General features: G+C 36.3%; 1 protein-coding gene across 5 annotated transcripts in view; it reads right to left on the reverse strand.

The window, feature by feature from the left end:
* LOC147909273 (uncharacterized) overlaps positions 1-23823 on the reverse strand; it is a 164035-nt gene that overhangs the window by 48222 nt on the left and 91990 nt on the right. Inside the window, exon 2 of one of the 5 annotated variants that reach the window (XR_015545370.1) lies at positions 19902-19947. The exons of 2 other annotated variants lie outside the window; for them this stretch is intronic. Coding sequence is in view for 1 of the 3 variants with exons in the window: in XM_087407070.1 (XP_087263196.1) it covers positions 19904-19947 (44 nt within the window). In the remaining 2 variants the exon portion in view is untranslated. Of the gene's footprint in view, positions 1-18704; positions 19948-23823 lie in introns of those variants that run through there. 2 more of the 5 variants (XR_015545371.1, XM_087407070.1) reach the window with 2 other exon arrangements.

The raw sequence follows: 23823 nt of genomic DNA on the forward strand, positions 1-23823 counted from the left end.
TCGGGTCCTGATATAACGCCGGTCCACACGCAGCGGCGCATCTTCCGTCCGCTGATGACTTTTGCGCGGCAATCGTAGCTCGTAGCGCAGGCAGGTAAATTTCACGCTATCGAGAATACGATATACCGAATTGACATATCGAATTACGAAATATTTTTACAAGTGTATAATAACTGCAATTGATATTTAAAAAAAAAAGCACCGCTTTAATTATGCCATATCAATCAATACATGGATATGTTAAGATGGCGGAAATCGCGTTATTGCCGATTGCATTATTACGCTATATCATATTTCGCGTATCAAGATCGTGGAAGAAACTATTCTCGCGCCACTCGATCTCACAACGCGATACACGGCAACGTCTTGGAGGATAAAGAATCGCACGATCTTCCGGTACGAACGCGCCCGGAGCGATACGCGATCCATACCTCGGAAATCACGGAAGTACGTACTACTACGTAATTTCCCTAGGAAAACGGATCACCCTCGTCCATCTGCGCCGGTCGGAAATTGCGCGGCGGTGCTGTCCCGACGCGCTAAAACGCGCGATGCACCGAGATTCGATTCCATAATTCATCGATCCTCGACGCCGCGCGACGCCCGAGGTGGTGGTACGGATTATTAAAGTAGAAGGGGAGGAAAATATATTAAGCATACCGGGGGCCGGAGGGGAGGCAAAGGCGATAATGGTAACTGCGACGCGGTGAATATATGCGTGTATATCGCTAAGGTGGAGCCTGCATCTTGGAAACGGTTACGCGTTATGATTTACGTTCGTCCGCATTGGTTGCAGTCGACGATCGGCCGGCTACTCGCCGATGTGCCACGCGCGTGCATGCGTGCGTGCGTGCGTGCGTGCGTGCGTGCGTGCGTGCGTGCGTGCGTGCGTGCGTGCGTGTACGTACCCACGCTATCTAGTAATGTCCGCGCGACATCGTGGTGTAAGTTGTCGCTGAACTCCGCGATTACCGAGAGAGGGCAACGGACACGAGCGGGGGCGAAAACGACGGTAGCCGATATAGGCAGGTACACCGCAGGTAGCACTCGGGATTCCGTTCTATAATTAGATAAGATCGCTCGAATCCGTTTTAATTAGCTTAGATGAACCCCGTTACAAGCGTTATCCGCGTAAAGCGCATGCTCGTATTAGTATCGTTTACACGCGTCGCGAAAATTACATACCCGCCCCGGCTGATTATATTCTTCATGCGACGCTCGTAAACGATGTTCCCGTAAACATTCGAATCAGTCACACTTTACGTTCATTTATCATTACACGCGAATTTCCATTTTTCCTCATCTCGTATGATTGAAAGACACTTATTTTTGTCCTGCAGTGTAACGTAAGTAATATAAAAGCTCTTTAACTATCGCGTACAACTAGCAATTAATATGTATTAATCTAAGATAGTTTCGCAAGGCTGCAATTTATATTCTGTCGATTTCAAATAGAGAAATAAGCTTCTTTATTACTCCCTTCAAATTATCGTTATAATCAAAGGTTATCTTTACGACTCATAAATTATTATTCATCAATTATTATCGAGTGTGATCAATATTATCCTCTATTTAATCGAAGAAGTTAAAATTATTATGAATACCCCGCGCCTTCGTTATAAAAATATCAAACGAGGAAATATAACTCGCTACTATAACTACATTCGTTATGTCATATCGATATCGATTCCCACATCGAATCTAAATTGCGAATACCGTGCGACCGTTTGTGCGAAAAATCGTGTATCTACTACCGGAGAGGAGTGATACCAATATCAATTATTTCTCCCGGATAATTATCGCGCGATGGCGCCAGCGAAGACCCATCCCTTGTCTCTAGATAAATACGACGGCGCCGCGGTCCGGTGTCGTTTTGCTCGCACACATCGCACACATCGCGCTACCAGCTCGGAAACATCCGGCTGCGAAATGACGTTTACGTGTGCGGTACGTACGCTCGCGCACGTCGGTCGTGGTCCGTTAAGTATCTCCGCGTGAGGCGCGCTATCTCACTCGACCCTGATGCCTGCATCCGCGACCGATAGCGCCGCGAGCAGATACGCGACGAGATACACGCGACTCGTTCGCAATTTTGCAATTCAGATCCGCGTCGGGAGTGATACGCCGATACGATACGGCGATACGCCGTATACGTGGCACGGTAAGCAGCCTATGTAGATGTACGTCTCATGCACGAGGGAAAACGCGCGACATGCAGGATGCACTTCGAAATTTGCGCTTGTGTCAAGGAGGGTCAATCCGATTCCTCGATGGTAGATTATGTAGTGCCGTTAATAGACTGTGTCTTTAAATCAAACGGGAAAGACATTAATTGGGTGATACAGCAAACCTACAATTTACTGCGCGAATTCAATCACGTATCTATTGTATAATTAAGAAGATTTGATGGTTTATTAAATCGCTGTTATTCAGCTGTCAAGTTTACTACTTTAACATAGCACTGACTGTATATTACGACCGTAGATTTGCTGAATCAGTGAAGTTTCAGCTGTTTTTTTTTCTGTGATATACTTATTTAAAGGATTCTTGCACAAGATAATTCAGCATTTTTATTGTATATGAATTTGGCGTTGAAAACAGCGATTAAAGGACTTAAAATTGCAACATTAGAATTATATCTTTTGTGAAAACTTGGGATTGATTTTTTGTCATCAGCTTTTAAAATATTAAGTGGCTAAATCAAGTAACACTTGTCTTGTAAGATTCAGATTGTTTAAATCTAATTCACAAATGGTAATTTATTAAAATCAGCGCTTAATTCTCCTTAAATAAAAACACATTAGCTAATGTGAATAAATTTACAAATTACGGAATATCGAGCAAGAAGCGGTTGTGCGGGCGTTAACGCAATCACTGTGAGTCACAGAAAACATGTATATTGCAAAATACTATTAGTGCGGAGCCATGACCATGATAAATATTAATGATTATTAATACGCCATCGTCGTCTTGTATCGTGCATTAGTTTTCTATGCTATCGTAAACTATCGCGTTTTGCTCGTCGCAGGCTGCAATTCCTCTCGCAATAAAATAATCATAGGACAGAATCAGTATATATTGACGACACTGTCTAGCCGCAAGCATCGCGACGATTTATTCGCGCGTTAAATGAATCGTGAGAAGATTATAGGACACAATATGATACTTCCTGCGATAATAAAGTTTCTAAGGACATTTTCTTAAGAGCAACTTCGACGAATTAACTCATACAGGAAATTATCGTTTATACGAGTTCATTAACTCTGTTTATTCTCATTAACTTTATATGTATATTCTCTCCAATTAAATGCTTATGTCAAAGGCACTAAAATTATAACTACTCTTCAAAATTGAGAGCTCTCATATCTAAACCGTTTATCACAAGATCTCACCTTATCGCGCATACTGTTATTATAAACTTAATCCGACAGGTGATCTCTTGGTGAAACCACCCGGAAATCTATGCTGACATCTCGGACTACGCAATTCGCGTAGCTCTCCGGAAGTGATGGATTCGACGAGTTGACGTTTAGATTAGCACGATGAGACGATATCACGATTCGTTTTTGCCATCGCATCTCACTCGGGCATGTCGTATGGTAAGAAGTTATGAGTTACGTGGGATAGGTTGCGCACAATTTTTCGGACGGAATATCCGCATACGTGATTAATCGGGCCGCTGTATATATTCCGTATATATATTCTGCATTGCAAACTAAAGAGGTGCAACAGCGATGGATGACACGAATTGCAAGCAGCACATCGCTCACGTAGAAAAGCAACGATCTCCTTTCCGCTATTGATATTTAGATTACCTTCCTCGTATTCTGTCCTGAGATCGCTATAATTCAGAGTATTTCTTTTTACTCTCAAACCAATTTCTATATATGTATATTTGCCAGCAATTAGCGATTAGATGGCGATCGCCGAGCGGAAAAATATCGCGATTCTTCGCGAAACGAACGGCTGCACGCCGCCCAAGAATTGTCATCGTTTATCAGCTCTTTATCTCGGACCGGTTCGTCGCGGGAGTTCCTTGTGAGCGCGGTCGTGCGCCTCGTCGCGCTTCGCGTACGTTTGTAATGCGTAAATAACGTTGACTTCATAAAGCACATTATACCGCGAAATCTACGGAGCGCGGTTCTATAAATCAAGCTCGCACTATCCCCCGGCTACAGTCCTGCGGGCATGCGAACATATCGCTAATGAAAATTTGTAGAACGTTGTTATCGGCATGCCGGTCGTACTGACGCATCGTTTGCATAAATATCTTTGACAGATTTCTATAATATGTGACTGTGATTATATCAATGAAAGAAATAAAAAATAATTTCACTTACCATCTGCCTTCCAATCTCAGTAAAATACAGAAATTCGGAATTTTTTTTTAAGGCCAAAATTTTTTACGATACTACAATCTTATAATACTATATCTTTCTTCAAATGATAACGTTTAATTTGCTATAACAGAAATAACTAATTTTGCTGAAAGATCTGCTTTTACTGAATACAAATCTAAAAATCCTTATTTTGTTGGACTATCAAAATATAAATAATGATAATGGAAACTGATAATGGAAAAAAATGAACAATGCTACAAAAAATTTTAATATTCCAACCGGTTTGAGTTACCAACAAAATTATCTTGATGATCGAACAAAATTATTTTCAGACCTGTTACATCCAATAAAATTTTAGAGCAAAATCATTCTTTCCGTGTGTAAGTTAGTAAAGCTTCAGGCTAGTAAAAAGCAAAACTGAAATCGTTTCTCCGAAAGAAAGGCAGATGAAATAATATCAGGCAAAGGCGTGTTACACGAACGTGAAATTTGCATGCGTCAATCACTTATGACTGCTGCGATCCGGCACAGTCGAAAGAAGGAAAAAGCGAAACGTGTAGCCAAACGAAATTACCGTGCCAGACACCGTAACGCTTGAGATACCCCGCAGTTCTTTTTCCATTCTGCGTGAATAAGCGCGAACTAACGGAACACTTGTTTACACTGGTCGCATTCGACAATCCATAAATCGTGATTCGGAGTGCGCATACATCCCCCGCCGCTCATATAAGAGCACTATATATTCGTTTGCTCGCTCGAGCGATTACGATTGGTCGAGTGATTATGATCGGTAGCCTGTTTTCGCGGAAAACAGGCGCATACAAATCGTCTCGCATGCCTGAACGTAATTAATAACGCAAAAGGCACCCAGAAAGTTGTCATGTCGCGAGTGAGGGGAAAATTGCAATTTGCCGATAGGGAATAGGAAAACCCGCCTCTGCAACCCGTGTTTGTCGGTTTGCTACGCTTTCTTTCCACGTGCAACATCTCCACCGCATTAATTACTTTTAATTCTCCTTTAATATCGTCCCGCGCTTGATTCTCTCTCTCTTTCTCTCTCTCTCTCTCTCTCTCTCTCTCTCTCTCTCTCTCTCTTCTTATTTTATCCTTATCCCAATCCATTCGACCGCTTAACCGGCTGGCCAGCCAGCCGGCTTGATCGGCCACTTGGTCCTTTGCGTTACGCATTCAGGTCTTGGCTACATGTAAGATAATATTTCCTGTAACTGTATAACAGATTTACGAGCAAGTAACTTCGGCGGCGGGAGAGAGAGAAAGATAGAGTATGTGTAGGATAGGAAGGCTATCGCGGCTCGCTCGTCGCGTGAAATTGGACTTAATAATACGGTTTTCGACCGGAATGCGGAGCTGTCGAGTTGCGTTTGCTATTAAATTCCACGTGTTATCCTTGATAAGTGACAATTTTTACATCAATCTGCGAAATGAGGAACCGATGAAAATATCAGAACAAATAAAAAAAAAAGTTTCAATTGGTAATCCTTGTTGGCTTGATATCCACTCATAAGTTTTACTTATTTTTAAACAAAAAACAAAATTAAATACATGGCTTGATAATAGATTCTTGACATTTTATACAAAGTTTAAATTTTTACACAAATTACAAAGTCCTCCTTGCTCTCTCTTTATTTTTATATAATAAATTCAAAGACTATCTTTCTTTACCCTAATATAATTATACCGTTGAAACTTATCCTGTATTTATTTTTTTGTTTGTGTTTTTATTTTTTCAAGTTGATCTGAATATTCAGGATTATTACATAACAAGCATTAAGGATAATAAATAAGATAATTACGCGAGAATGAAATAATATTAAATACTCGCTTGTCTACATATTTTTCTACTAACCGATAGTAGCAAATTTCTTCTCTGTAATTTCTGTAATGTTCATTTAACGCACCATTAACGTTTTTCTTTTACGCGAAATAGTTATGTCAACTAACCGATAAATGTTCTCCTAATATAAATCAGCATTTTTTTAATTCCGCGCTGATTCACATGCCGTTCTATTTGTATCAATAGGTTAAATGTACCTTTGAAAGTGCCTCCATTTAAAAAACGGCTAATTTACATAATGACATCAGGTAAAAACTAGTTCAAGCAGTAAGTTTTAAATAAATGTCGACATCCAGGTGTTAGATCTTCCATCGTTTTTTGTGAAATCGCATAATTAGGTATCGATTGCGAAATTCATCGATCTAATTAAAAAAAAATTTTTTACAGACGATCAATCCAATTTTATTAGCTCGACGTGAAAATACTAATAAAAAATACGCGAAAACACGAATGCAATTCCACAGGCTAATAAATACTATGTAATTAATTTGGCACATTAATGAACTGTACATATCGATAAGTGACTTTCTAGAAAATTACCAGTGTATATGTTTATCGCGGGATGATATCGTGTACTTATCGGATTTATATGCAGCGACATTAATGATATAAACGATATTATTCGTTGTTCTTACGAATATATTTAACGTTGATGTTGATTAACGACGCGCTGATAATATGCAGTGTGGTATCATAACGTCAACAATTCCGATTTTCGCTATAATTATTATATACATAATTATATATTCCCATATTTCAACGGCTACCCACGCGGTACGCTAATACGAGACGTTACGTAATATCACACCGTAGCGGCAGCAAATGCAAATTCACTATTGCGCAACAAGGCTCGCTATTCCCTATCGCTGTTCGTCTAATTTCAATTCTGTCGTTGTGTGCTTAAAAAAATGCTATAAAAATTCATTATAAATAATGCAACAATAAGGTCAATCGAGTTGAATTGTCACAATGATATGAGCGTTGCGACATTTTTTACATTCTCATTAAAATCATTTTATACGATCTGCAATCGTGTCGAAATTGGTAGGAATTTAGAATAATAATCTTTTTGTAATTGATGATGACACATTAGGATAGATCCACAACTTTGTTTTAAGAAGCCGTAAGCCGTAAGCTGTAAGTTGTAAGTGACGATATATCGGCCACAGAACTTATGTTTTTAGGCCGTAAGAATTGGGTTTTGCTCAATTCGCTTAAGTCTAACGGTCAAAGCCTAAAGACTGCGTAAAAATAGTTTAAAGACAGAAATTATTGTTACTTAATCTCTTTCGACTTATGACTTAAGGTTTCTTAAAGCAAGGCTGTGGATCTATCCTTAGATGTCTAAGAGACGTCTTTAATTCATAGTCCTTCCTTGAAGAATGAGGATTCCTTATTCCTCATTTCATAAACCTTCCTTGATTAAACAAAAAGTCTTATTAGCTTCCTTTTCTCAAGGAAGGTTACGAGTTTCCTTGAGGAAGAGATATAGCTTTCATAATTTCAAGCAAACCTTCAAATTTAGTTCGTCACGGTATTTTTACTTTCGACAGTTTTTAATTTAGATCTGTCGCATCGATAATTATTTTCGATAATTTTTTTTCGGAAATAAACTGCGCCAAAAGCATTTTCTCCTTCGTATAATAAGCATTATGGCGAATTCAATTGGAAGCAGTGATGCATATTAAAGCCGTTATACATTGATTTAATTTGAGTATAAAAATAAAATACAAATATTTCGAATTATGAAATATACATTTTATCTAATAATATAATAAAATGTATTGAATATTTCACGATTTAATCAATTTCTATGTTTATTTATAAATGTATATTTACGTTTTTTTGTGTATGTACGGCGGTTTTAATATGCATCAGTGCGCATTGAGTAGGGGAGACCGAGGTTAGTATATTTATTTTTCGGTGAGAAACAAAAAAAATCTGTTGGACTTTATAGTAAGAACTATACACTTACTATCTAAATTTGATCTTTGATGATTTATCTCAGACAATTATATACAGTACCGGCAAAAATTATATCACCTTTTGGTTTTTTAAGCAATTTTTTTTAAACTGTACAGATCTTTATCAAATTAATAATATGTTTTAATAATAGATATAGTTTAATGAACAAATAACTTTTCATCAAATAATAAAAACAACTTGTGAAAAATTAATTTTATTTAAAATCTCTAAAATATGTCAAATTTCATAATAAATTTTTAATCACCATAACGAAAATAAATGTCTTCAAATGAACAAAAAATTTATAATTTAGATTGTACAACTCTAATATTTTGTAGCACAATCCTTGGCATCGATTATAGCAGTATCTGGGCATGGAATCGATAAGTGCGTCAATTGTCGACTGAGAGATCTTCCACTCTTCCTCCAATTGGACGAATTTTTCGGCGTATTTGTAGCTCGCTTACTGGCTAAATGTCTTTGGAGTTCATCCCACAACGGTTCGATGATATTTAGGTAAGCGATTGGCTTGATCACTCTAGAAGAGTTACTCGATGCTGCCGAAACCACTCCCACACTTTAGCCGTGCGATGTGTTGGATCTTGCTGATATATAAAGCCACGATCAAGGAAACGCTTTACGTATGGTAGCATCACATTCTCGAGGATGTCTATGTATACTTTTTGATCCATTTTGCCGTCGATTCTATGAAGGGGATCCATTCCCTTTGCAAAGCAAGCACCTCATGACCGAACCACCTTCGTGTTTCATTATAGGAAGTTGGTACTTGTCGAAACGTTTGCCTTTAGGACGACGAATCCATGTTATTCCGTCAGTATCAAATAACAAAAACTTATTTTCGTCGTTCCAGACAACAGAGGACCATTGCTGAGGTGTCTAATTAAGATGAGCTTTCGCCCATTCCACTCGCACCTTCCGATTCTTGGCGGAAATAAATGGCTTCTTTATGGGTCGTCGTCCATGTAGTCCTGCGACCTGCAGACAATAACGTATGATCCGTATGGAGACTAGATTCACCAGAAATTAATATTTCTTTGACAATATCTGATGCCGTGAAACGTGGATTGCTGCGGGATATGCAGAGGATGTTGCGATCGATGACAGAAGAAGTACAATGCGGTCGCGTTTTCTTCTTCTTGAGATAATCTCCCTGGGCCTTTCAACGCTTCAGCAATTTGATTACTGCCGATTTAGAAATGTCAAACTATTGTGCGAGCTCTTTGTGCGTTTATATCTCGAGTATCACGGGTTTTTGCCATAATGTGAAACATTAAATTTACTGCCAAAATTAGGTTAAGACCGTAAGAATAATGGCTACAACATGAAAAAACAAAGCAAGCATAAAAGTGCGATTTTGCCAAAATCAATAAAAAATTCAAAAATCATGGCGTAACATTATGAAATTTCATTACACTTCATGTACAAAGTGCATCTACCATCAGGTATATACTGTAAAATTTTGAGCGTATTTGATACTCTTTGATGAAAGTTATATTCAAAAAACCAAAAGGTAATATAATTTTTACCGGTACTGTATGATTGTAAAACAAAAACTTTAAAAATAAAATTTATTTAGATGCACAATTTTTTAAAATTGTAGCAACTTATATCACAGATGTGTTCGTAACGAGATGTTACAGCAGACTGAGCAGCAATCGCTGCTGCGTATTCAGACACGTTTATGCATGCTCACGTGTTTTGTTTTTAATGTAGCCTCGATTATTCTATTTATCCCTATGTCCAATCGAATTCGCTATTAGTTTTATTTTTGTCCATTGTTGCAAACATTAATGCTTAATCACGATTTTATTTACCAACAATGCTTTTATAACCTTTATTCGTAATTCACGAAATTAGGTTTGCATATACTATATGACATATTGTGTCTTCAATTAAGTTATTAAAATCCTTAAAATATTTCTTCCTTCGGGAAGGGAAATTTGAGATCTGTTTATGAAACAAGAAGGCTTTGGAGAATCGAGGAATCCTTCATGGAGGCTTCCTCCCTTAAAATAAGGAAGGACTATGAATAGTGTCTAAGAGACGTCTAAGAGACGTCTTTAAGATTTTCTAAAAAAAGTCTGAAAATATCTTTTATAAGATATTTTTTGAAACATTTACATCTATTTGCATTATCGACTACAATTTACTAATTAAAATACATGTGGTAATATATTCTACAAAAATATTTACTATCAATTAAAATTTGACACTGCAATTTTTTTAATTATTTTGGAATACAATTAATGATACTAATTAAATCAAAGTTTTAGAAAAACGTGTTCAGAAAAGGAACATAAAAGAAAAGACGAGTTATTAACTAAATTATGTAAGCATTAAATCATTAATATATTTATTTATTCAGCTTGTTTCGTGCTTTCGTGTTTTTCTTGCAGACGTAAGAAATTCCGTTTAAAAGAAAAAAAGAAAGAGTAAAAAGTAATATGGTAACGATTTTTTGGCTTTTCCGCCAGATAGGTAGTGCTGATGGTAGTATTGCCTTACCCGGCAGGTGTTTTTCTTTAACATTTTCTATAGAATATCATCAGCTATCCAGTTGGGAGCTATAGCAGATAGCTATGCTTAGTCGGCATAGATGCGATCACGTGCACGCCGAAATATATTGACCATATCCCAGATACAGGGTGTTCGATAATTATTAACATAACATTTGTGCACAGGAAGAATGATCTTGCGGAAATATCTAAAAATTTAGCTACATACAATAATATTAAAATAATTTTGTTGAATTATCAAAATATTATATGGGAAAGTCAAACATGATGAACAAAAATTTTGATATTTTAGCAACCAGCTTAAAGTATCATACATCATTATTTTGATAATCCAAAATTATTTTCAGATTTGTAACTAACTAAATTTTTAAATACTTCAGCAAAATCGTTCTTTTCGTGTGAATAGATAGAGTTAGAGATCGAGTAGAATGGTCTTGTATCCTTTGAGATTTTCGCAATGAAAGTTAACGAGAAATTAATTTATAAAGATCTGCTAATCAGTGTCCGCACAATTCGGTAATAAAAGACAGCTCAGCATTTACGGTTTCTAGATGCGCGGTATGGAAGTAGAAGGTACACTCTATAAAGCAATAGCTGTACATGAGCGGCACATTATTACTATTGTTTACAGAACGCTCTTTTTAAGTTTCGTCACGTACTTAGCGATTTTCCAAATTTTGAAATACTGCTCTTCAATTATTAACTTTTCTACAAACACATCATTTATTGATATTCATTTATTGATTTCAACAAAGATTCATACATCACTCTTCGACCTTCCTCGAACAACTCTACGGTGTACATGTAAATTAGACTGTCTCTTATTAAATTGTGGATGCAGGCTGATTAGCAGATCTTTACAAATTAATTATTCATTAAGTATTAAAATAAAAATTAGAAAACAGAAGTTTTTTTATTCAGTTTAGTCCGTTTTATACACAAGCATTGTATCAGTAATTATTAAACACCCTATATAAGGTGTTTAATCTCTAGCGAACAAACGAAAGGTTTTCAGGTATAGAAATCCCCCTACGCATATATAAGTCTCAACTCCTACCTGACTAAAGTGACCAAAAAAGAAAAGATTATCTATAATGCTTCATCTTATATAGAAGGAAAAAAGATCGTAAAGAAGAGAGAGAGAAACACAAAATCCGTATAAGAAATCCGCTGCATATATGTGATAAATTGTAACATCCTTGAATGACAGAAGAAAATTTTCAAAGGTCTTCCAATACTCATAATGCAAGGACGGAACGCGTCAGATTTTGATCTCATTCAACATGGAATCTACATCGAAAATAATTGTGTCGTATCCGAGCATTTTGTTGAAATGGATCTTGTAAATAGTATTTTTTAATATAAGAGAACCTTGTACTAATTATGTACAAAATTGGATCTTAATAAAGAAATGAGTTAGCTTTCACATATATGTAGCTTATGTGATGAACAAAAGATGTTATAAATACTAAACATTTTAGATATCCTATTTGTCTAATTTTCAATAAAAATGAATTAAGAGAATAGACCTCTTTAATATTTACAATTTTTAATACTTACAATTTACGGGTATCAGAATTGTAAATACAGCTTATGATGTTGATAGAAACGGGCATGAATCATGTAACATAGCAATTTGCACAAGCAGATTTTACGCGCGCATTTTTTCTAGATCAGGTTACAAATACATTTAACAGGTTTCTAAGATTAGTTGGGATAACTAATTAAGATTGATTTAGCTGTCCAGAATTGAATACATAATAGCGAGATATCATATTCCTCGCAATGCGCAAAAATTAAAGTATTAATTTTTCTTCGTTGCTGAACCATGCAGAAGTAACACGATCACGCACCGAGCATATTCGATGACCTTAATGCAGCCAGGGAATATTTAAGAGCGTAATACATTTCGGCTCTCTTAGGTATACGCCGCACAACTCACACGCATATCCCACAACGTACTGTATCCGCGCAACGTAATTAACGCACGAGAGAGGGAAGTCTCTAAGATGTTTTTATTCTGCTCTTAATTACCGCGACCGCACGGAGCACACTGTCGCATTATTGCGTAATCGCGAAGTAATTAATATACCTTCACAAACTCGCTTGGGGACTGAAGTTTTTCCACACGCTTAACTCGAGTACAGTCTCTGGGAGATGCGCAATCAACGTTAATTGCGTAACGCCTAATGATAAATTATCTCTTACGTTTATCCACGCATCGTTGGACAATATGTAAAGCCGATAGGAGAGACGATTGCCAGTCGTGCGCCGGTCAGTCTCATCCTTCTTCCTTCCATCGTAATTGAGCTATGCATAATAAAAGATCGCTAAACGACGACATCTTAACAGATCTCTAATGACCACGTATCAAACGATGATGGAATCACAGTTCGCGTCTTGCCGTCCCGTTCGCACTGCCACCGTAAGCTTCTAATCGTGCGAAAATCCTCGGGCGAAACTTATCAACGACCGAGAAATAAATGACTACCTCCACTGTGAGCTTCACTTCCTTTTTTTCTCTCTCCGTTCGCATGATTTTATAATGAGAGACGGGATAAATAATGCATGTGCAGCCGGGCATAAAAGCAGCGGTGAACTTTTAGCATTCTTAAGCAGAAGCAAAGGTATGACGATCGTCGAATAAGGCAAATAAACTGAGACCGTGATTAATAAGCATCGATTTCTTAAGTAAGCTTAAGTATACTTTGATGTATGTTTATTTACTTTATATCACTCCCCTTATGTAAATGTAATAATTGAAAACTGGATAGATCGCTGTTACAAAGAAAGTTAAATATATGTGGAAAAACTTGAAACTTTTTGTTGAAAATTCGAAACAGAACAATGTTAAGAAGTTAAATATCAAGATTAAGACACGTAATTTTAAATATAGGATTAAGTACAAGGAAAGAAGAATTATATACAGAGGAAAACACAATTAAATAAAATTAAAAGAATAAAAAAACTTTTCTTAAATTAATTTCAAGTTCAAGATATTTGTTAATATTTTCAACTCTGTTAGAGATGACGTCTAATTAAATTTGAATAGAAAGAAAATTATTCCCATAGCAATTTGACAATTAATTTTCTATTTTTGTATTATGTGTAACATCTATTATGTGAAAAGAAAATATAAAATTCACATATTTAAGAATAGTATAATAGTTTTGACTCTTTGGATACTTTGTAGGATGTAACATCAAGCACACAACGGCTATGAACAGTCTTCCAATTATGCTTCGTGGATCCTTAATGGCGGGCTCCCCAATGGGCTGTTCCTCTCGACTCACGAATGGGCTGTTGGTCAGGCCAACATTCACGAATCATGTGTACAAACCCAACGTAGCATACATTCACACGCTGGTATTTATAGCATCACGCACTCTAATATCGTTTTGTAAGCGTTGATTGGCCACACATCAGAACTTTTCTCTCGCTCTTTCTCTTGGAGAATTTCGTGTTGCTCTTTAACAATTTTTACAAATCTGCGACCTAACCGTGGCTCCCTGAACGAACACGATTTTCAATCTAATCAAGAAACATTGGCGTATACGTAAGTCCGGACACTTGTTGCGCGCGCTTTATGCTTATCCATTAACTCGAAGCAGTAATTACGCTGGAAGTTACGTAGGCATCATATTCGATGGGAAGTTAATAAGCGACATGTACTTGCACTGACTGGTAAAAAGATTTGTTTAAATTATGCGTGATAATTCTCGCGGGAACGAATAAACAAAATTTTAATTCAGTTGGAATTATCGAGTTAAATCATTAGTAGAATGACATTTTATGGTTCGCATGCTTCGGATGATCGTGCGTGACGTGTCGATCCTTTTAGAAGTCCTTAATACTTAAGCAATGTTAATAATATATTTGTCGAAGCGATTATTTTCGTCGTTATATACGACGAAATCAAATGGATTTATTCCATTGCAATTAAATTCATTAAATAAAAATTTTTAATTATTGAAAATAATATTAACTTTCTTTTGTATATACTGAAAATATATACTATAAATATATATATATATATATATATATATATAAATGAAAAGCATGTAGAATGAAAATCGCATGTAAATACACAGAATAAGAATTTGCTATTTTTTCTTATTTAAATAATATTAATCATGAAAGTTTGATTAAATTCCATATGTTAATTATAGATAATAATTATTAGGATATATCAATATATTCCGAACAATATATATATAAAATAGAATTATACATTGATTCTCTCCGATACTTATTGTAATATTTACATCCATTTGTCTTTGTTACATGCCCCAAGTTACATGAAAATAATATCTTATTAGTATTTATTTATATTCTTTACTTCTACAGATTACCTAAAGACATGCCGAAATTTGTTGAATATAAACAAAACATTTGAATATCCTTTTTCAGAAAAGAAATCATTTCAGTCTCGACTGAGTGTCTATATATGCTCAATCTTTATTGTCAGTCTAAAAGAGTGTTCCAATCCGACATCAAATTTCTCATAACTTAGTGTCTCAAATTGATATCTTTCTTTCTTGGAATTCAACACTGCTTTATTCAACATAAATCTAAACACAATATTTATTTCAAACTTGTATATTATATTTTCAAAAGAAAAGCTGCAGTTTTATGCAGGAGATAAGATATATGCCATCATTATTGTTATCTTTTATAATTTTCACTACTTTATAAAGAATCATGCGCTCGATGATTTATTTGATCAATTTTACCGGTCGAAAAGAATGCTTTTTGCACAAATCTTCCTGAAACATCATCGCGCGCTTTTTTAAGAGATTCAGCCAATTACGCCGCGGAAACGGCCAGTTAGCAAAATTAATCGGATTGCTGCGTCGTCGTTGTTGTAAGGAAAAACCCTCACGCGAATTGCAGTACGCGGTTGTACCGTCTTGTTTCGTCATGACCATTAAACCGCGCCTCACTCGAGTCAATGAAACGCCCTCTTTACTCGTATTCCCTCCACCTCGCGCTCCGGAACGCAAGATGCCGGACGCATGTCTGAACGGGGTAACTGTTTTCCGTTCTTGCGAAAAGTTAACGGCCCGCTCATCGAGATCATGCTGCAATTTCGCCGGCTTATGGAAGCGGCGATGCCGGGCGTAGCGGACGACGACGGCGACGTAAGAACAGCCGTTGGGTATATCCAGTGAAGCGATTTTACAGGTACCGTTACACGCAAGGGCGACTTAATTTCCTACGCGATCGATTTATCGGCGAGACAGCGAAATTCCACATCAGGTTTCTCACTGCGGTTCCTCGGGTCACGAGGCCATTGTTGATATACAGGAAAATATTTTAAAATTATGTAAAATGGAGTAATCGAATTAATTGCAAGAATAATTTGTCAAAGGACAAATTTCTCATTAGTACTTATTTACATTTTTACTGATTACCCGATGATAACGAAATCTGCTGAATATATGTAGATCAAATCTTTCAGTATTTTTTGTCTTTTTTTTTCGGAAGAAAAATTATCTTAGAGTCAATACACACAAAAAAAAAATTTAAGCAGTCAAACATAAGCAGTAAGCAAATCGACCGATCACAGTAGAAACCGTAAGACCATAACGTGAGCAGCAACCAATCCAACACGTTGGGCTAAGTCCACAACTTTGCTTTAAATGGCCGTAAACTGTAAGTGACGATATATTGGCCAGAAATTATGCTTTTAAATCAGAATTGAATTCTGCACAATTCACTTAAGTCTAATGATTAAAGTCTAAAGACTGCGCAAAAACAGTTTAAAAAACAGAAATTATTGTCACTTAATCTCTTTCAACTTATGACTGAAGGCCTTTTAAAGCAGATTATGGACCGAGCATTACACGTTGATTTCCTTACTGTAAGTATAAGTCTTACATCTTAAGTTTTTTATGTATCAAGATCTTTAGTCTCTTAAGTGACCTTACTGACCTGACTTCATTTCGAGTATCTTAAGAAAAAACCACGAACTTCTAGAAGTAAAGAATATTCTGATATAAGAATATTCTAACATAAAAAATTAAAGTTGTGTTAAATAAAAAAAATTGTTTTAATAATATAAAACTAAACTGTTTTTTCATAATTTAAAGCTTGTCTATTTTTTTAAATGTAAATAGATCTCATTAATAATCTAAAGATTAAAAATATAGTCCGCTTATACAGCCCATTGCGCAAGAGCGATTACATTAATAACCACTTTAGTCGCTACATAGTTAATTGTACCGCATACGTTTAAGAAAGATATGCGATTAATGTTGACTGTATCGTCGTTGGTATACATATGTATGCGTGTGTTTGTGCAAGCATCGAGCGAAGAAAGTTCTTTTTCTGGTTCAGCGGGATCCTCTCGACAACCTGATTTCGCCGATCCACCTTCCACTTGTTGGCACAACGAGTTGTTTTCGCGCTGAGACTAATTGCGTCCATTAATCGTGACTCGATTCGGTAATTCAGATTTGGACTCGTTTTGTCAGTGTCTCGTTTGCGCGCTACGGATAGCTCATCGATTTCTACCAGACCAGTTCTCGACATAAATACGCTATCTCTGTATTTGAACAATTTCACGTATCACATTTTAACGATAAATTCAAATGGATACCACGACAGACTGGATGAAGCGACAGACGAGCAAATAAAAAAACCAGTGATCGTTGTAATAAACTATTGACGTCACAAATATAATCAAAAACTCACTCTTATATTCATAGAATTCATGTAGAATGAATTGACATTAAGTTATATTTACATTGCATTTTAATAGACTGTGATTTTTTTATCTGAAGAAAATGTAAAAATAGACACGTAAACTGATATAACTACAATTATAAAATGCAGCTGGCCTTTTACTGCATTACAAACTTGACTATTTCTAGATAATTTTTCCGTCGCAAGAAAATTAAAGATACACAGATGAATATTGGATAAGAACTTTCTGAGTACGAAAACAAGCAACATTAACATTAATTACATGTGCATCTTAAACGTAGTTCTAGTTACGCAATGGCTAAAATTTATCGTACTTTGATCACGTCCTCGTGTTATTACGTAGTCGCTTAGTCGCGCGACAACAGTGTGCCATTAACGAAGTTGTTGATCGTGCATTCAAGTAATTCATTTGGGCATCAAATATCAATGCCAAAAATATAATAAAATAAAAAAAAACATTATAGGAAGAAATTTTATTTTAAAAAATGCAAATTCACAGTATATAAATTTCACAAATTCTTTTACTTTTTAAATATTTTTTTTTTATTGTATTAATATTTTATTTGATGTAAAAAATGTTAACTAAAATCTAACAGAATTCTGTTCAATATTTTTGTTATTGAAATATTAAATAAATTTCATTAGAGACTAGATTAATTTATTTTCTTTAAGTTGTGATTCTCTTCAAGACACAAGATTCTCAGTGACACAACAGTGATTGTCTTGCAACAGTAGCCGAGAAGCGCGTCGTTCCGATAATCAACTTATTGTCCGTGGTAGGCAATTATTATCCTTGCACGCCGGTCGACGCAGGATTAGTTTGCACGTAATCGTTACGGAGCTCCCGTAACGACGTACTGGGCGATAAACGCCACTTCAGTGGCCTACGGTTTTACGCGAAGATATGTTCACGTGCAACGCCGATATTTTGCGAGAGTAAATGTTCCGCGACGACTGATTAGTGGCGCTACGGTAAATTAGAGAGGAGCTCTAAACGCACGTGTTTCTACGCTCGGCTCTATTACAGCGTGCGTAAAGTCGCTTTCGCACAGATTTTAGAATATATAATCACAGTTGCAAGAACAAGACAATGGCTCATTTGAAATAGAAAAAAAAAGATCATTAACAATCACATTTAATATTGTGCATAAAAAATAATTAAGTAAGTCATATAAATTAACAGTTTCACATTTCTTATATTTAAGAAAGATTTTCTTTCCTGATGGAATAAGAATAGATGAGAATAGATGATCAAACAAATCTATATTAGCATATTTCATTTATTGTTATTCACATTACCTGGCCAGATTTCCAGTTTTAATCACAGAAGGACAGTCAGTTTAATATCTAACTGTGGTAATCACTAGTGTGAAATTGGCTTAAGCTGCTAGCTCGCCTAACAACACGAATGGAGCGCGACGCGTCGTCGAAACGCGCGTTTAACCACCGATAACCTCGCGAAGGTACAAGCCCGGCTACTCATGCTCGTATGCGTAACACTTTCGATACCGTTATCACGAGCGCCATTGCTGCGCTTCCTGCCGCCAATCTCTCGGACTCAGAGTTCTTTTATGTCGCGATATGAGCGCGTGAGCGAGCAAGTAAGAAACGCGCGCAAGTCGATTTGCGAGCCGGTCGCTGGAATATAATTATCGACAGGATAAATCAGATCCATTTTTTTACATCAACGTTTAATTAGCATTAGATAGCCGGACAGAACTTTCCGATCAACCAGGCTGGTATTTTAAATTATCACTTCTTGATATTAAGCGAAAATTCTGCTTCACCCGCAAAGCGGATTATATATTGCAACTAAGTACTCCATATTTTTGCATATTCTTTTTTTGAAATTTCTTTAAACTAAGTGGCTTCTCCGAGAATGAAAAAAGTATAGCATTACTTATATAAATATATATATATATATGTGTGTGTATATTATTACATACCATATACTATACTACTTCTCGTATTATTTCAAAATGTATATAAATGTATATATGTATATTATATTACATATACTATATTACATATATTATATTATAATACTATTTTTCGTATTACTTCAAAGTATACATAAATGTATATATGTATGTATTTAAAATAAGAGATTACAATCTCTTACCATTTATATAAACTATACCCACAGGTATACAAAGGTTTCTATATTCAATGTTATTATTTCTAGAATAAAATAAAATCGATATTGAGCCAATTTATTCTCTTCAAAGAAGAATATTTTATTCTTAAATGAAAAATTCTAAAATCTACAATAAAGTATTCTTGATGCTATCCCATTAATTTTCTTAATAGAAAAATACAGGTTAAACATTTAATTCTTCAATATTCTTCCATTTAACATTAAACATCGATCTAAAGGAAATCTTTGATTCTATTCTTGCGGAAAGAAGTTTACAGGATTAGTAATCTTACATTTTTCGATGAAGAACTGAGCTCAGCCGGAACTCGAACTCAAGATCTTTTGTGTTTCTTACTTACCGCTATACCACGAGAGCTTCGTACCATGCTATAGCATCATGTATACCTGTAACAATGGATAGACTTATTTTAAATATAAGAATATATGAACCTAAATTTATATGCATTATACTCATCTCAAGACAAGATGTCGATCTTATTTTATTTGAGGAAGTAAAATAAAAATTATTGATTTAATCTTAATATAATTATAATTTTATAATTATAATTTTATTGTGTACAATTGAGCTAAGATTAAGTATATCAAAAATTTTTTTTTCTTAGTTTTAAAAATTTTTTCTGACAGTGTAACGATCTGTATAAACATACGAGATGTCTTTACATACAGATATAGATACTTATATAGATATGCAAGGCATTCACACAGGTTTAAAATGTTAAAAAAACAAAATGATAATTTTATATGAAATCACTTCGATAAAGCGTCTAGAAATCAATCTCATTACATATCAAAAAACACACACACAGCGGCCGTTTTTTCGTTTACTTCATCGCATTTTTATATCCAGACGTAAACACACCGGTATTTGCTTTGGTGAGACGCAACCGACAAGAGTTGACCGATCTCTCTCGGCGAACAGGTAGTGACGATCTATAGGCGTGCACATAGACGTGTGTACATGTACGTGTAAGTACGCGTAAGTGAATAGACGCAACATTGACGTTTTTCTGAATGAATCTCTGGTGAACCAGTTGAGAATCATTATGCGTGCTTACGAACACCGCCGTTCAATAATAAGACACTGGAGACTTCAACGCCCGCGCAAGGCACGTTGTCACATCGCATGCGCCGTCGTCGCCGCCAAATCTCATCTGGAAATGTCAATAGGTGCTTTCCATTTAATGACGCAAGTCGACACAAGTGCCATTCTATCTTTGTCACTTTTTGAGTGTTAACAATATGATAGAACGACGCTTGTGTCGACTTGTGTCATCAAATAGAAAACACAACAATGACCATCATCGACGTATAGAGCGTATTTTTCAGCAAGGACATAGTAACTTGATAAATCGTTTCATCTTTTTTTGTTGCAAATAACAAGGAAGTGATTCACTGCTTCCTTGCTGGAAAACCCACAATGTGGAACGCCCACAATACTGAGTGGAGCAACATTTTTTGTATCCTTCATCTTGATAGGTCTAGAAAGAGGAAGATAAATATATGGGCACGAAACTCTCTTTCCTTATTATTCTTCTATTGGTCAAATTTTGTTTCAGAAGAGGGAGAACAGTAGTGTATTCTATTCAAATATTATTCCATCTCTTTCTAAGTGTACCAAAATGGTTTCGTTACTATGCTTCGTTCAGTACTATGTCGATGAACACAAGCAGAATAAGATGGATACTGATGAATACTGCACTCAACACAAGCAGAATAAGATGGATACTGAAACGAAGTGCCATAGATTGATCAAGATCTAGACTGCTTTTAATTTATTTAACGATGTTGCATTTACACGTAACGATAATGTTAATAATGTGAACAATAGTTAAATTATTCTTCACGAAAAATTTAGAAGTTCGAAGTAAACAATGCAAATCGGAAATTTTGCAAATACAATGTGTCAGTACATTCTCAGCCATAATCCAATACTTTCATCATATCACTAAATTTATTGATTAACATATACTTCTATTTTTTAGAATTTTTTAAATATATTACAGGTTTGATATATTTAATTTCATATTAATTTATGTAGCAATTTTATTCTGTTACTTAACATTGTGAAAAACGAAAGATAACATATGTAAATTAAATTAATTAGAACTATTCTAAATATGTATGTATATATGTATACATGTGTTTGTGTGTGTGTGTGTGTGTGTGTGTGTGTGTGTGTGTGTGTGTGTGTGTGTGTATATATATAATTCTGTAAAAAAATCTAAAATCTTATATCTTATCCAATAATTATATAAAAAAGAAACTAGAATACACTTTTAAGTATGCAAAATAAATCTATTGAAATCCACCACATTGTCATTAAGAGCGACATAAAGGCTCGGTCTCTCGAAGTCGACCGGTACAATCCATTTTGTAGGGACAAGCTTTAAGTCTGAAACCAAAAACAAGATCTTTAAAATTTATTTAATCTACGCACAATAGGTCCATTCTTTGTAAATTGATCGTAATCTTTTCTTGGAAATATTCTATTCTTATTCGTCAAGCTATTCTAATTTATGAGAACCATTTACGATAATCGAGAAATCTGTCATCAAGGAAATACAAAGACGAAGCGACCATAGATCCGAGCAAGAATCGGAGGTTTTTGTTTCGTTCGCGCTGAAGAGGCGGGAATGCGCAGATACGATAAGATTATAATGAACCGAGCATGATTTTCGCGCCCTTCACCCCTTCCATTCCAGTACACGTGACAAATGAGTATTTTGCCAAGGAGAACGCACATTTCGCCGATAATAACATGTCGGCAGGTATTCAGAGGGATGTGCGTAATTACGGGTGACGCGACCTACGACAGAATCGCCAGTGGATGCTTCTGCTGAAACGAGCATATGATGTATTCACAACCGCGCGCAACTTTAACCCCTACTCTTGTGAAAAATATATGTAAATTATAAAAATACAATACCTTTCTTTGAATTTACTAAATTGTGTCAACAGAATAATATATTTAATGAATTTGGATGAAGCGTTTTTGTCTTGCGAAAGCAAAAACTTTGCGCAATATTTTTACGTAATAGGTCAAAAAGTGGCGATAATCTAGCATTATAAGAATGTGAAGTATCGAATTTTTTTATTTCTGCGCGTTGTTATTCGAAAAGTAAACTTTGTCTTTGATTCAGATTGAATTATTACACTTCCTCGCGCGTTTTCCGACACGCTTTGTGATCTGCATAAATATGTGGCTAGTGAGCGCGTTTTATCCCGTCAGCGTGAGAGATATACGGCGGAAAGGTGGGCGCGGAAGGCGACTTTACGACTACGCGCGCGCGTCGATAGATACGAAGAACAGAGGAGGGATTTTCTCGGCGAGAATCGGACTTCGATCTGCTTTCACGACGTCAATAGTAGAAAGCCACGCGTAAGTAAACGCGCTCGTCCGGGACCAATCCTTCGTCTAATGCGATGCTGAAAGATGATTCGCTTGGCAGTTAGTTCTGCTGGCGTGTTCGCCGATACAGGATATACTTGTACTTAATTCGCTGCACACAATACGCCGTGGATCATGAAAGTAGAGCTAAGAAATCGATCGGAAGAAAAGTATTTCGAACCACCTCGCACGAGGGATTTCACCCCTCTCAAAGATCGTCGTTTCTCCCTACTCTTCTTCTATCATTCAAACCTACGCAAGTGTGTGCATAGCCACCCACGCTGTACATAAGCATGCAGAGATCGTGACGATTCCCACGGAAAGAGGCGCGCGGGTTTGAATTATCTTTATCCATGGAAAGCGTTGCGTTCGAGCTATCTCCAAGAAGAAGGTTCAAGCGCAATTCGAAGAATTCAAATTGGTTCAGGTCATTTGGCTCGTACCTTTCAAAATTCTCATCCCAGGAAAAACGCTTGGGCTAGGCTACGAGAGATTAAACGTCGATTGGTCGGATCCACATACGCGCGTCGGAGTCCACGAACGAGGAACGAATCCCTCCCTGAGCAGGGTCGCATCGTGCGACGTAGCCCGAGGCTGTCCTCTCTTGCTGGGTGCCCATTTTTCACGAGGTCTCTCTCTCCCACCTCGTATTCCTCTCTCCTCCCTCTTTCTCTCCCTCCCTTAGACTCCCCGACTTCCCTCTTTTTTTCCTCTTTTAATTCCATGTTCTTTTTCTCCTTTTAATCTCCCTTCGTGTAGCGTAGCCAACGCCCGTTCTCTTCGTCGCTCATGCAACTTCTCTTTTCCTTCTCCTCCCTCCCTCTCTCTCTACTCCCCCCCCTCTCTCTTTCTCTTCATCTCTCCTTCTCTTC

Source organism: Acromyrmex echinatior, chromosome 6, assembly GCF_024713525.1.
Source record: "Acromyrmex echinatior isolate Ae372 chromosome 6, ASM2471352v2, whole genome shotgun sequence".
NCBI classification, from domain to species: domain Eukaryota; kingdom Metazoa; phylum Arthropoda; class Insecta; order Hymenoptera; family Formicidae; genus Acromyrmex; species Acromyrmex echinatior.